General features: G+C 41.2%; 1 protein-coding gene across 1 annotated transcript; it reads right to left on the bottom strand.

Annotated features, from left to right (window-relative positions):
- Positions 1–3,813: 3,813 nt before the first annotated feature.
- On the bottom strand, positions 3,814–4,353 carry LOC138901732 (uncharacterized). Its single transcript, XM_070189515.1, has one exon. It carries the CDS (start codon positions 4,351–4,353, stop codon positions 3,814–3,816), a length of 540 nt encoding a protein of 179 aa, XP_070045616.1.
- Positions 4,354–16,529: the final 12,176 nt, after the last annotated feature.

Genomic DNA, 16,529 nt, shown 5'->3' with positions numbered 1-16,529 from the left:
GGTCATATATCCCTGGTGCAACTGCTCAAACTTTGTGCGTCACGTATCTCTGAGACTCTAGGGAACATACTCCCTCAAGAATATAGCTGAGAAATGAGTCCAAGTGAGTGAAGCTACCTCTGCCTGACTACCCAACTCATATGCTCCCACAACTGATAGGCCACTTCTCTAAGTTGGAACGTAGTGAAAGAAACCCCAGTAGACTCTGCAACACCCATAGTACAGAGGATACGATGTCACTACTCAAGAAAACTATGGGCATCCTCTGACACCAAACCACTGAAAGTAGGAGGTTGGTACTTATTGTACCTCTCGAGCCTGAGTTGCTCCTTCTCAGAAATTGCTGCCCTAACCTCGGGCTGAATTGGGGATATCGGCTGTATTGGTATGACCTCAGGAACTTGGTCGACCTGGAATCGCTTCTCTAGGGTACGGGCGATGGGAGTCTATGCTCCTCCCCCGGCCTGAGATGTGGCAGGAGCAAGTGGTATCAACCCTGCTTGAGCCAAAGTGTTAAACATGCTCAAAAACTGGGCGAGAGTCTCCTCGAGGGATGGTGCAGTAACAGGCGCCTCAAGTGCCTGCCCTCCAATTGGAGCTATTGGTGGCTCCTCTGTAGCAGCTCGTGCGGGTGCTCTGGATACACCACGTGGATGTCCTCAGCCTCTACCCCTGCCTCTAGCGACTCTAGCAGGGCACGAGTGTCTGATCATCTGATCCAGTTGTACGTGTCCTCTTCATCTGTGAGAGAATAGAAAGACAGAAAATTTAGAATCCGAAGTCAAAGATTTCGCACGATAAGGAATCAAAGAAGTAAAGCTTTTCCTAACAATTCCATAGCCTCTTGAAGATAAGTACAGACATCTCTATATCGATCCGCGAGACTCTACAAAACCTGCTTGTGACTCATAACAACTATGAACCTAGAGATCTGAAACAGCGCGTGTGCCACGATCCAAATTCCCCTCCGTAGGATATCGTGATGGCACCTAGTCTCTAAAACTAGGTAAGCCTAACAAGTATGTGGAATAACTGAAATATTAAGCTAAAACTTAAAACGTCAACAACTGTAATAAATAAAACTACAACTCAAGTATGAACAACTCCCAAAACCTGATAGATATAAGTCACAAGGTCTAAAGAGAAATGCTAAATATCCCTATACATCAGAGTCTAATAAGGATAAGGAAACAACATAATAAAGGTATAGGAGGACTCCGAGGTCTGCGGACGCTGGCAGATGTACCTTGAAGTCTCCACGTACGGACTAGCTCACTGATACCGGGTCTGGTAGGCAGTACCTGGATTTGCAAAAAATGATGTACTGAAGCGTAGTATGCGTACACCACAACGGTATCCAGTAAGTGTCAAGCCTAACCTCAGTAGTTCCCCTACTAGCCACGTGTATCAAGAAATCATTTTCCCGAAATTATATCACCGCGGGAGCCTTCATATTTTGTTTTAAAATCATTTTCCCGAAATTACATCCCGTATTTTAGACAACCTTATCACACTGCATGCCTTCTAGTAGTTCCCCTACTAGCCACGTGTATCAAGCCCGCCTTATCTCACCGCATGTGTTTCAACATCTAGACTTTATATCACCGCATGCGTATCAATAATCACAACAGCACGGAAGAAACCTCGTGCAACAATAACAATCGCACGGCAGAAACCTCGTGCAACAATAACAACCAAACAATCATCTCAACAATAATCACGGAAACCAATAATAACAACTTAAACAACTATATTTCAAGGATAGCAATTTCAAATAAAGAATCCCACAGTTAAATAAGGAACATGGAATCAAGAAAGTAGGTAACTCAACTAAACATGTAGGACAAGTTGCAAAAACATGTAGGACAAGTTGCAAATAAGAGATAAGACAAGTAGACAGGTGAAATTAAGCTAAACATGATGACTATACATTGTAAAGTAACTCAGTTAAGGCATAGAAAGGAAACTACTTAGATAAAAATTGGACTTTCAACATTTAGCATGTGTATGCACTCGTCACCTAACGTACACGGCCCTCACATATCACAAATTGTCACAACAATACCAAATTCTAAGGTGACTCCCCCTCCCCCCTCCCCACAAGATTAGAGAAGTCACTTACCTCAAACCTCACTTAATCAATCGATAAGAAGGCCTTTCTCTCGATTTTTCAACTCTGATCGGCTCGACTCTAGCCAAAACAATTTCATACTATAGATATAATTATCGGAAACTAATTTAAATAATAAATTATGACTTTAGCAAAGAATTGAAAAATTGCTCCAAAATGTCGACTCGAGCCCACGTCTCAGAACCCGATCAAAATTATAAAATTCGAACACCCATTCGATATCGAGTCCAACTATACAAGAATTACTCAAATACGACTTTAAATCGCCTTTCAAATCCCCAATTTTTATCCTAGAAAGTTTTCTCAAATTTTCCCAAAGTTTCCAACTAAACACACTAATTAAATAATAAAAAGAACAATAGATTCATGGGAATTAATAAAGAACGAGTCATGAATCCTTACCCAAATGTTTCCTATGAAAACCCCCCAATATTTTACCTCAATCTGAGCTCTCTAGATCCCAAAATGAATTATGAAATCAAACCCTCGAAGATCCCCTTTTCTGCCCATTGAATCCGCATCTGCGGGCCTTACTATTGCACACTGTCCACTTCTGCGATCCAAGGCCTCCCTGTCCATATCCGCTTATGCAATGCATTTCCCGTATCGACGTGCCCGCTTCTGCGGCACATGGACCGCACCTGCGGTCCCAGCTGGTCATGACAAAACTCGCTTCTGCGGCTCGAGGGTCGCTCTTGCAGCGCCATACCTGCGACCCAAAATACGCAGGTGCGAATGCACCAAAAGCAGCAGTGCTTCAGCAATGCACCAAGTCCAATTTTTATCCGGATTCAATCTGAATAACATCCCGGGGGCCCCGGGACCCTGTCCGAACATACCAACAAGACCTAAAAACATCATACGAACTTAGTCGATCCTTCAATTCCTATCAAACAACGCTAAACCAAGAATTGCGCATTGATTCAAGCCTAATGCACTTTAGAACTTCTAACTTCTACATTCGATGACGAAACCTATCAAATCACGTCTGATTGACCTCAAATTTTGCACACAAGTCATAATTGATATTACGGACCTATTCCAACTTTTGAAATCGGAATCTGACCCCGATATCAAAAAGTCCACTCCCGGTCAAACCATCCAAAAGCTTCCAACTTTCTCCTATTAATGTCGAAATGACTTACAGACCACCAAATCAACATCTGGACACGCTCCTGAGACTAGAATCACCATATGAAACTATTGGAACCGACGAAACTCCATTCTGTGGTCGTCTCGCACAAGTCCAACTACGGTCGAATCCTATGACTTTAACTTCCAATTTAGGGACTATGTGTCCCATTTCTCACCGAAACCAAAAATCAAACCTCCCGGAAAGTCACATAACCACAGTATAACACAGAGAAGGCAATAATTAAGGGTTCGGGGCTAATACACTCAAAACAACTGGCTGGGTCATTACAGTATTAAGAATGAAGTGCAAACTGAACTAGTTGACCCACAAAGCCTCTACCATGACACACCCTGCGTCCAAAATAGGGATTAGTAGATCCTCCCGGTCTACGAGACCTCTTAGCCTCCCTGTCCTCTTTATCCTGACCCCACATACCCTCTAATATACAAGCGATCTCTACCACTTGCTGAAATGGAACATCCATCTCCAACTCCCAAGCCATGCTGAATCGAATACCAAAATTGAGCCCCCCAATGAACATGCGGACTCACTCTCTAACTGTAAAAACCAAAGCAGGTGTATGCCTGGACAAATCACTGAATCTAATAGCATACTCTGGTACTGACATAGTACCCTGGCACAGCTGCTCGAACTCCGCGCGCCATGCATCCCGAAGGGTCTGGGGAATAAACTCTCTCAAGAACATCTCTGAAAACTGGGTCCATGAAAGTGAAGCTGCATCGGTTGGGCAACCCTCCTCGTAAACCTGCCACCATTGATACGCTGCCCCTGACAACTGGAATATAGTAAAAGCAACCCCGCTAGTCTCCACAATACCCATGGTGCGGAGAATACGATGACACTCCTCTTGAAAACCATGTGCATCTTCTGAAGCCAAACCACTGAAAGTAGGAGGGTGATACTTCTTGAATCTCTCATGTCTAAGCAGCTCCTCCTCAGATGCCCCTGGCCTGACCTCAAGCTGAACCGGAATACCAAGTTGTGTTGGCCTAACACCTGGAGTACGGGCTGCGGGAGTCTGAGCTCCTCCCCTGGCCTGTGAAGTAGTTGGTGCAACCGGAATCATTCCCGCCTGAGCCAATGTACCAAACATGCCCAAGAATTGTGCTAAACTCTCCTAAAGTCCCGGGATAGCAACAGGCCTCTCTGGTGCCTGTCCTCCAATAGGAGCTATTGGTAGATCCTCAGTTGTTGCTATGGTAAGTGCTCTAGCTGTAGCACGTGCTCCTCCTCGGCCTTCACCTCTTCCTCTACCCCGACCCCTAGCAACACCGGCTTTGGGGGCAGCATCATCAGTAATTGTAGCTCGTGTTCTCACCATCTGTGAGAGAATAGAATGACAAAAGCTCAAACTCAGAAATCAATAAACTCGCACGATAGGAATGAAAGAAGTGAAGTTTTCCCGATAGTTCTGTAACCTCTCAAAGATAAGTACAGACGTCTCCGTACCTATCCACAAGACTCACTAAACTCGCTTACGACTCGTAGCACCTATGAACCTAGAGCTCTGATACCAACTTGTCACGACCCTAATTTTCCTCCGTAGGATGTCGTAATGCCACCTAGTCTCTATGATTAGGTAAGCCTAACACTTACTGAATTAAATGACAGAATTTAACCAAATTAACTATTAAAAAAAGTCATATATTTCGATATAAAGCCAACATGATACAATGTCCCAAAACCGGTAGTACAAGTCATAAGCTCTATTGAGTTCACTAGAAAACTTCTAAGTACAACTATTCAGGAATAGAAATAAACTACACAAAATGAACTTCAGAAGGTGACTCAGAGGCCTGCGAACGCGACGGCAGGTATACCTTGAAGTCTCCGTAGTAATATCTTATCAGTTATCTAATGATCAGTAAATTCGAAAGTACCTGGATCTGCACAAAAATATGCAGAAAGTGTAGCATGAGTATACCACAGTGGTACCCAATAAGTATCAAGACCTCGGTGGAGTAGTGACGAGGAACAACCAAGACACCTACTAGCCATAATAACCTATCTATCTATATCTATATTATTATAAAAGTGGGAAGCTCTTAACCAAAAAGTTGAATTACCTAAATGCTCTCCTAAATAATTTAAATATTTTATTTATACCAAATTTATTTGAAGGTATACATTAGTCAATAATGCTTAAAATAATTTCTACCGATTCCCATTTGATTTTGTCTTTCAACAGTTGGTATCTTTTAGAATAGACAAACAGTTGGCTTACTATTCAAATTTTTAAAAAAAACTTTGTTTCATAAACTCACACAGATATATTCCAAAGGAATAGAAGACGAAGAGTGTTCTAACTTTTTGATAATAAATTAGTATGTATTTATATACAGTATACAGTTAAGCGAAGTGATTTAAAAACGCACCCCGAGTACTTAGTCTCATCAGCAACTCTATAAAATTCATTATTGAAAGGTATTCTTCTCTTACTGTATGTCTTTTTTTGTTATTAAATTGCGCTCATACCTGTCTTTTGACCTTTTTATTTAACATTTAGTCGAGTCTTCAAATTCTAATTCACAAATGGTGCTAAAGTTCTGCACATATATTCAGATGATTTAAAGTATTTAACTTACGAAAAAAATCTATATTTTTTTTCTATTGGGTGATCATTATTTTAAGAAGTGGAGAAAGAAAATGATTGTTGTATCTATCTATTGTTTTTTGCTTTCCTACTGGCTTTTTATTTAGACAATGCTTTCCTACTGGCTTTAGACAAGACATTAAAAACTCTTTTGCGCATTGATCGTTCATCTCTAAATTCAAGCAGCAATTATGTTCCTTTAACAGACAGATTTTGAAACTAAACAATAAGTAGTAAACATCAATTATTATACTTTTGTGAATTTAAAATCAGATTAAGAGTATTTATTATACAAAAGAGGCGGTCTCTTTCTTTTTTCTTTAAGAAAATAACCAAAAAACAATTGTGCCGCTCGCAATAAATAATTACTACTCATATTATCTGTATTTAAAGGTTATTTTCATATTCAAGTTCCCTATATATCGAATAGCCTATTAAATTGTGTTTTAATGATAAATCTTGAAAATTTGAATTAATACTTTTAAGTCAAAAGAAAAAAGATCCTGCAAAAATAACATCAAAATAAGATATTTTAAATTAATTACTACTCCCTAAACAAGATAATTCAAATTAAATATTTTGTTAATTAGCCTTACAAAGTTTTTTTCATGAAGTATTAAATTACCAACTTAAGCGGTTTTGTGACATACATTTTTTTATGAAGACATTAGCAATGAGTTTATGTTTTGTTAGTTTAGCCACAAGGCTACATTTACATATTATGTTGTTCCGTTTAAACTAATGCTTGCAAAGTTAATTGTTTGTTTGGGACGAACAATATATGATGATTTACATGGACCAATTCGTAAAAATTTGTACCTTATTTTATGTATAATTATTTGTTCGGAATTTTATTTTAATAATATTAATATTATGTTATAAAATTAGATATTATATAATTCGGCATATACGTGCAACACACGTGCAGAGAAACCTATACAAGTATAAATGTGAAACTAACAAGGAACAATATCAATATAAAGCTAAGTATGGTAAACGACAACAATACTCGCAATAGAAACTAGAAGAAATAGTTATCAACAAGGAACAAACATGTACAAACCCACATATATATCCTGCCTTTTCACGCCATATGTGCAAATATCAATAATAACTATAGCACGGACAACTCACTTGCGAACACCCCGACAATCCTCTCAACAATACCATGTATGCCAAAAACATAAAATAATATAATAACTCGTACCACATGTGCCCATATGCCACCATATTTCCTTACAAATAATTTCAATACCGCAGCCACACATAGCCCTCGGCTCAACAACACTGAGTACAACAATAACAACAACAAAAATCAGGGAGTACGGCAAAGTAAATCAACAAAAGAATTACAAAAGCACAATGAAACGGAAGAACGAGTTCATGATGAAAGACATAACAAGTAATAATGGCTTCAAATAAGAATAACTCAACAATAGGAGAAATAATGTGTATCAACGATATCAAATAAGAATAACTCAACAATAGGATAGATAACATGTAACAATGATTTCAAATAAGAATAACTCAACAATAAGAGAGATAATGTGTAACAACGATATCAAATAAGAATAACTCAACAATAGAAAATAATATGTAACAATGATTTCAAATAAGAATAACTCAACAATAAGAGAGATAATGTGTAACAACGATATTAAATAAGAATAACTCAACAATAGGATAGATAACATATAACAATGATTTCAAATAAGAATAAATCAACAATAAGAGAGGCAACATGTAACAACGATTTCAAGTAAGGATAAATCACAATGGAAGAGATAACATGTAATAAAAGAGGCAACAGCTCCAATTAAAGCATATAAGAGTATATTTGGCAACAAAGGGTAGAACATGAACCAACCAACTTCAAATAAGTCATGTAAGGGTAAATTTAGCACTCGATGATATAACATGATAAGGCAACTTCATTTTAATGTGCATAAGAAACCTAAGAGACTAAAATGGTCAAATTTCCACATATAAGTTGTGTACACACTCGTCACCTCGTGTACATGTCTTCACGTAGCTCAAATAGTGCAAACAACCCAATTCCTATGGGGTAGTTTTCTCACACAACATTAGGCAAGATACTTACCTCAAAAGCCCTTAATCAATTGCGGATGTTCGCAATTGCGACCACATGTTCGCAATTGCGACCAAAGGTTCGCAATTGCGACCAAAAGTTGGCAAATGCAGTAGTTCGCAATTGCAACAAAAAGTTCGCAATTGCGAAGTACCAGCAATCCCAAACTTCACCGAAATAATCCGTAACCACCCTAAAACTCATCCGGAACCTCCCAGACACAAACCATATATGCATTTCAATCATAAAACACGCTATGGACTTGCTCGAGCACTCACAATACTGAAAAGAGGTCGTCTTGACCCGATATTGACCATGGTCAAACTCTAAATTTGTTAACTTAACTAGTCTCTTAACCAATGATTCAAAATACACCCAAGCCCCTCGGGACCCCGTCAAATCATATCAACAAGTCCCAAAATATAACACGAACCTCCTCGAGGCCTCAAATCCCGAAACATAATATCAAAACCATGAATCGCACCTCAATTCAAGCATAATGAACTATGAACTTTCAACTTCTACAACTTGCGCTGAATCATATCAAATCAACCTTGAATGACGTCAAATTTTGCATGCAAGCCTCAAATGACACAACAAAGCTATTACAACTCCCTGAATCGCAATCCGAATCTGATATCAATAAGGACAACTCCCGGTCAAACCTCTCAATCTTCCAAACCTTCAACTTTCCAGCTTTCGCCAAAATGCAATAAATCAACCTACGGCCTTCCAAATCCAAATCCGACATATGCCTAAGTCCAAAATCACCATACAAAACTATTAGAACCATCAAAATACTATTCCGGAGTCGTCTACACAAAAGTCAAACTCTGGTCAACTCTTGCCACTTAAATTTCTAAAACAATAATCATTATTCCAAATCAACCGTGAATCATCCAAAACCCGAATCCGGCCACACACGCAAGTCATAACACACAATACAAAGCTACTCAAGACCTTAAGCCACCGAACAAAAAGCTAATTCTCAAAATGACCAGTCAGGTTATTATAGTTGCCTCTAATCTTAATATATCTCGGCGGTACCCGGATGAATGGAATACCGCAAAATGCGGGCCTCCTCAAGAATAAACTCACGCAACCCATCCACATTGGGCACACAAATCCAATCCTTCATCTGTAACACCCACATCATCTCTAATAGAAACCTCCTTAGCATCATCGTGTTGTACTGTGTCCTTAAGGACAAGCAAATAGGGGTCGTCATACTGGCGCTCTCTGATGCGCTCATACAAAGAAGACCGAGAAACCACGCAAGCAAGAACCCGGCTAGGCTCCGAAATATCTAACCTCACGAACTAATTGTCTGAAGCCTAAAAATCTAATGCTAGCGGTATCTCACCAACTGGATTATATGCAAGGCTACCCATAATCACAGCTTTTCTACTCAAGGCATCGGCCTTCCCGAGATGATACAAAATAGTGATATCAATCTTTTAGCAGCTTCAACCACCTTCATTGCCTCAAGTTTAGATCCTTCTGGTTAAACAAGTGATGTAGACTCCGATGATTTGCAAATACCTCACAAGACACGCCGTCGAGATAATGCCTCCAAATATTCAATGCATGAACAATGACTGCCAACTCTAAATCATAAACGGGGTTGTTATTCTCATGGGGCTTCAACTAGCACGAAGAATAGGCAATCACCCTACCCTCTTGCATTAAGACACACCCAATACTAATCCACAAACAACATAATAAACTGTATATGAACCCGATGCTGAAGGTAAAACTAGAACTGGAATTGTTGTCAAGGAAGTCTTGAGCTTCTAAAAGATCTCCTCACACTCATCAGACCACCTGAATTGGGAACCCTTCTAGGTCAATCTAGTCAAAGGTACAACAACGGATGAGAAACCCTCTACAAAAACGACGATAATATCCGACCAAGTCAAGAAAACTCCGGATCTCCATAGCGGAAGACGGTCTGGGCCAACTCTAAACTGCCTCAATCTTTTTTAGATCTATATTGATCCCCTCACAGGACACCACGTGCCCCAAAACCGTCATAGAATCAAGCCAGAACTCACACTTGGAGAATTTAGCATAAAGTTTCTTCTCCCTCAAGGTCTGGAGTATAATCCTTAAATGTTGCTCATGATCCGCCTAGCTGCGTGTGTACACCAGTATATCATTAACGAATACTATGACAAAATAACCAAGATATGGCTTAAATACACTATTTATCACATGCATAAATGTTGTTAGGGCATTGGTCAGTCTAAAAGACATCACAAGAAACTCGTAGTGACCATAGGGACTCCTGAATGTCGTCTTCAGAATATCAGAATCCCGAATCTTCAACTGGTGATACCCAGACCTCAAACCAATCTTAGAGAACACTCAAATAAGTCATCAATGCACGGTAGCGGGTACTTATTCTTAATTGTAACTTTGTTCAACTGTCTGTAATCAATGCATATCTGCATAGTACCATCCTTCTTCTTCACAAACAGAACCGGTGCACCCCAAGGCAGCACATGGGCCTAATGAATCCCTTATTAAGTAGCTCCTGAAGTTGTTTCTTTAATTCTTTCAACTTTGTTTGTGCCATACGATACGTAAGAATAGAGATGGGCTGAGTGGCCAGTACCAGATCAATAACAAAATCAACGTCCGTGTCGGGCGGCATGCCCGACAGATCTACAGGAAATATATCTGGAAAGTCTCTCACAACCGAAACAGACTCAATGGTAAGAGTATTGACAATAACATCCCCCACATAGGCCAAATATGCCAAACATCCCTTTTCAACCATCCACTGAGCTTTCAAGTATGAAATCACTCTACTGGGAACATAATCCAGGGAACCTCTCCACTCAACCCTAGGCAATCTCGTCATCACCAATGTCACGGTCTTAGCGTGATAATCCAGAATAGCATGACATGGTGACAACTAATACATGCCTAAAATCACGTTAAAATCAACCATACTAAGCAATAAAAGATCAACTCTCGTGTCTAATACCCTAATGGTCACCACACACTATCGATACACACGTTCCACAATAAAAAATCACCCACCGGGGTAGATACATGAACAAGCTTAACTAAAGAATCATGGGGCATATCCAAATAGCAAGCAAAGTGCGATGATACATATGAATAAGTGGAACCAGAGTCAAATAATATGGAAGTATGTCTATGGAACACTCAAACAATACCTATGATTACTGCGTCTGAAGCAACTACCTCTGGCCTGGCAAAAAAAGCATAGCATCGAGCCTGACCACCACCTGATCAACCTCCCCCTCTAGGGTGACCTCGAACTGCTTAAGTCCCACCCCGAGCTAGCTGAACAGGTGGTGAAGTAACTAGTGCAGAAGTCATAGCATGACCTCTCCGTTTAATTGGACCTCCCATAAGACGTGGGCAATACCTCCTCACATGCCCAAATCTCCACACTCATAGCAACCTCGATCTACAAATAGCGATAGGGACTGAACCGGACCTTGAGAACCAGGATAGCCACTAGAAGAATCAGGTATTGATGAACCCAGAACTGATGAAGCACGAGACGAACTCTAAGCTGGGAGAGAACTAGAAGATGACGGACCCAGATGAGCATTGTATGAACCATGACTAGCTGATGCACCATGATAAACTAAAGGAGCCATCTAAGCAGGCCTGTAAGGACGAACCCTGTTGTGATGTGACTGTCCCCCAGATGAGGCACTACTGAAACACCTGAACTATGAGGCCTCTTGGCCTCTCGCTCCCCATGCTCCTAAATGTAAACCAGCTCCAAGCGTCTAGCAATATTGACCACCTGGTCAAACCTCGCACCTGTCGCCACCTCCCGAGCCATAATGAAGCGTAATCCATAGTTGAGGCCATTAATGAACCTCCTAATCTTCTCCCTCTAAGTAGGAACCAACTATACCGCATGACAAAAAAACTCTACGAACCTCATCTCATACAGAGTCGTGGTCATACCTTTCTAGCGTAGCTTCTCAAATTGCATACGCAACTCATCTCTACGAGTCTGTGGGACAAACTTCTCTAATAAGAGAACTGGGAACTCATGCCATGTAAGCGCTGCTGCATAGGCTGGCCGGCCCAAATCATAGGCCTCCTACCATCTGTAGGTTGCCCCTGTCAGCTGAAAAGTAGTAAATGAAACTCTACTGGTCTCCAAAATACCCATTGTGTGAAGGATCCGTTGGCACCTGTCTATAAAATCCTGAGCATCCTTTGACTCTGCCCCTCTGAACTCTGGAGGCTTAAGCCTCCAAAATTGCTCCAGTTTCTTTTGCTCATCATCACTCATAGGTGGGCCAAACTAGGCCCGAGCAACTACAATCGGCTGGGCTGGTAGTACCCCCGGTGTCTGGAGTCCCTGAGCTACCTACTTAGGAGTACGAGCGGCAGGAGTCTGGGAACCTCCCTCGGCCTATGAAGTGGCTAGTGTAGCTAGAACTGAGACTGCCTGATCAAGGCTCGTGCACACAGTCAAAATCTTAGCTAACGCCTTCTGAAGGCCTGGGATCACAATAGGCACGGCTGATGCCTGAGCTGGTCACACCGGCTCAACAACATCTGGTATTTGTTCCTCAGCTGGAACAATTGGTGACTCCACAGATACTGCTCTAGATGTAGTATGAGCCACACCTCGGCCTCTACTGTGGCTCCGACCTATCACAACCCTAGCTGGTGGTATTGGTGGTCATCCGCCTAATCAAGTCGCGCGTGTCCTCACCATCTGGGAGAGGCTGAAGCCACAGTAGAGGCTGAGGTATGGCTCATACTACAACTAGAGCAGCATCTATGGAGTCACTAGTTGCTCCAGCTGAGGAGCAGATACCAGATGTTGTTGAGCCGGTGGGACCAGCTCAGGCATCAGCCGTGCCTATTGTGATCCCAGGCCTTCATGAGGCGTTAGCTAAGATTTTGACTGTGTACACGAGCCTTGATTAGGCAGTCTTAGTTCTAGCTACACTAGCCACTTTATAGGCCGAGGGAGGTTCCCAGACTCATGCCGCTCGTACTCTTAAGTAGGTAGCTCAGGGATTCCAGACACCGGGGGTACTACCAGCCCAACCGATTACAGTTTCTCGGGCCCAGGTTGGCCCACCTACATAGGCACGGCTGATGCATGAGCTAGTCCCACCGGCTCAACAACATCTCGTATCTGCTCCTCAGCTGGAGCAACTGGTGACTCCACAAATGCTGCTCTAGTTGTAGTATGAGCTACACCTCGGCCTCTACTGTGGCTCCGGCCTCTCGCAACCCTAGCTGGTGGTACTGGTGGTCGTCCGCCTAATTAAGTCGCATGTGTCCTCACCATCTGTGAGAGAATAGAAGAGTCAAGGTTCAAACTTTAGAAATAACAAATTCGCACAATATAAATGCAAGAAAGTAAAGATTCCTAATAGTTCGGTAGCCTCTCGAAGATAAGTACAGAAGTCTTAGTACCGATCCGCAAGACTCTACTAAACCTGTTCATGACTCGTGAGATCCAAGTAACCTTAGGTTTTGATACCGACTTGTCATGACCCAAAATCTCAACCTATCGTGATGGACCCCAACATACTTACTAGGAAAGCCAACAAATTGCATAACAGCTAAACATTTGGATAAAATATGGCTTAATAAACTCAAGAGCGAAAATAACATAAATATCTAATAAAAGAAACTAGATCACTACTACAACCATCCCAAAATCTGGTGTTAACGAGTACATGAACACTACTAAGTATTAACATAAACAAAACTCTAGTACAACTGTCTGAGTAATAGAACAAAACTTAAGAGAATAAAAGGAAGGAAAGTCAAGGTCTGCGGGCGTCATAGCAGCTACCTCAAAGTCTCCTAGAAGATACTAGTATGGATCTAGCAATCACCTCATCCAGATGTACTTGGATGTGCACACGAAGTGTAGAGTGTAGTATGAGTACAACCGACCATATGTACTCAATAAATAACAGAACTAACCTTGGGCTAAAAGTAGTGACGAGCTTAGAAGAATACAATCAGAACCAATATAATGACATTACAAGTATGATAATGACAATGATAGTAAATAACTCAGAGAAACTTCCATAATCAGCTCATTCATGGTACAAAAATTTAGACATGCTTTCAAGTTCAACAATTAAAACCTAACACTGATAAGAATATGTCAAGTATAGCTAGCATAAGGAATGGTACATCTCTATTCCTACATGTCAATATGCATATCAAATGTATGATTTCACGATGGTGTTCTCAAGTACTCACACTCTTGGAATACTCAATCTGTCTGCCAAATGCCCATACAAACCACACACACAATCACTCAACATTGTACGGGTGCCTAACATCAATGCCCCTCACCAAAGCACGTGTATATGTATATATGCCTGCGCTCACTATTGGTATGTCAGACTCCGTAGGGGAGGATCTTGCCCAAGCGTTAATATAAAGCATATAAGGCCTGTTGCGGCATGCAGTCTGATCCATAATAATAAATAAGCCAATAAGACCTGCTGCGATGTGCAATCCGATCCACAATAACACTCACAACCCAGCTCTCAAGCCCACCTCATTCATCCATCTCTCAAATCTCAAGGGCTCACAATATCGTACTACTCAGCCCGAAAAATAATAACATGTGATGTAACAGTAAATGATAACAAAGACTGAGATCTGATATGCAAATGAAAGATCATGACTAAGTACATAATTGCAATTAAAGTAGATATCTCAAAACAACAGAAATATCCCCACTAGGTCTCAACAAAATATGCACATAGCCTAAACATTATTTCTAACAGGGATCAAAGTTCAATTACTCTAACAAGTGAGGATTTTACGGATAGAACAAGGCTTGATAACAACACAATACAAAAGAATCAATCGGATCATGATTACCACGGTGCACGCCCACACGCCTGGCATCTAGCATGTGCGTCACCCCAACACAATACAAATAACACATTTTCTAGGGATAAATACCATCAATTCCAAGTTTAGAAGTGTTACTTACCTCAAAACACATAACTCACTACTCTAACAAGCTCTTGCCTCATGAATCGGCCTCCAGATGACTCGAATATAGTCACAAATAACTTAATATAATCAATACAAGCTGTAGGAATCGATTATATACGATAAAGCTAAGATCTTTAACCAAAATCAAAAAGTCAACCTCGGGCCCACACCTCGGAACCCGACAAAATTCACAAAATCAGAACATCCATTCAATTACGAGTCCAACTATATACAACAAAATCATCCAATTCCAACTACAAATCGACCCTCAAATCCTCAAATCTTACTCTCCAAAACATAGTCCAAAAATCCCCAAATTTTACCTTAAACATACATAAATCTAGGTGTAAAAATCAATGGATAAATAATAATTATCAATAAAAGTGATGAATCTTCACTTATCTCTTCAATTATAGTGAAAACTCTCTCAAAGATCACCCCTATCCGAGCTCCTCAGTTCCAAAAATGAGAGAAAACACGAAAACCTCGTTTAAATCCTTTTGCCCAGGCATCTCGCATCTGCGGACTCAACAGCCGTACCTGCGATTCCGCTGCTGCGGAGAAATCTTTGCTTCTGTGAAGTCCACGTAAGCTCTCAACATAGCACACCTGTGATACCCTCTTCGTACCTATGGAACTGCTTATGCGGTCACACTATCGCTCATGCACCTGCGGTGCCCTTCCACTTCTGCAACTCCACCCTATCCTTCCCATCGGACCTTCTTGTGCAGAAGAGCATCTGCTTTTGCGGAATAACCTCTGCACCTGCGGTCCCATGATTCCTTTCCAAACCTCGCATCTATGCATGCCTGGCCGCTTCTGCAGCTCCACACCTGCGGCCAAAACCTCGCAGGTGCGGTCGCACCAGAACTGAAACTAACAAATTTTCTCCAAGTCCAAACCTCAATCCGATTTACATCCGAATCACACTCGAGGCCCCCGGGACCCCATCCAAACATAGCCACACATCCTAAAACACAATACAAACTTAGTCGAAGCTTCAAATCACATCGAACAATATCAAAATTACGAATCACATCCCTATTCAAGCCTAACGAAACTAATGAATTTGCAACTTCTAAAACCAATGTCGAAACCTATCAAACCAACTCCGATTGACCTCAAATTTTTCACAAAAGTCATAAATGATACAACAGACCTATTTCAACTCCCGGAACTAAAATTCGAGTCTGATATCAATAAAGTCAACTCTCGGTCAAACCTCTCAATCTTCCAAACCTTTAACTTTGCAACTTTTGCCAATTCAAGTCTAAACGACATACGGACCTCCGAATCAATATTCGGACCTACTCCTAAGTCTAAATTCACCATACGAAGATATCAGAACTATTAAAACTCTATTTCGGGTCACATAGCCACAATGAGTATAGAAGAAGCGATATATGGGAGAACAGGATTACAATACACAAAACGACCGGTCGAGTCGTTACAGCGGATTGGTGGTGGTGGTGTGGGGAGGTTTTGCTAGGGAAAGGGTGGGCCGATGCATGGGGTTAGTGGGTGGGAGAGGGGTGTCGGGGTGGGATAAGTGGAGTGTGGGCGG

This window comes from Nicotiana tomentosiformis, chromosome 11, assembly GCF_000390325.3.
Source record: "Nicotiana tomentosiformis chromosome 11, ASM39032v3, whole genome shotgun sequence".
NCBI classification, from domain to species: domain Eukaryota; kingdom Viridiplantae; phylum Streptophyta; class Magnoliopsida; order Solanales; family Solanaceae; genus Nicotiana; species Nicotiana tomentosiformis.
This window is presented reverse-complemented; position numbering and strand designations above follow the sequence as displayed.

Excerpts from the sequence above, each read along its gene's own strand:
- LOC138901732 (XM_070189515.1), bottom strand. The coding sequence starts at position 4,353 with ATGATTCCGGTTGCACCAACTACTTCACAGGCCAGGGGAGGAGCTCAG.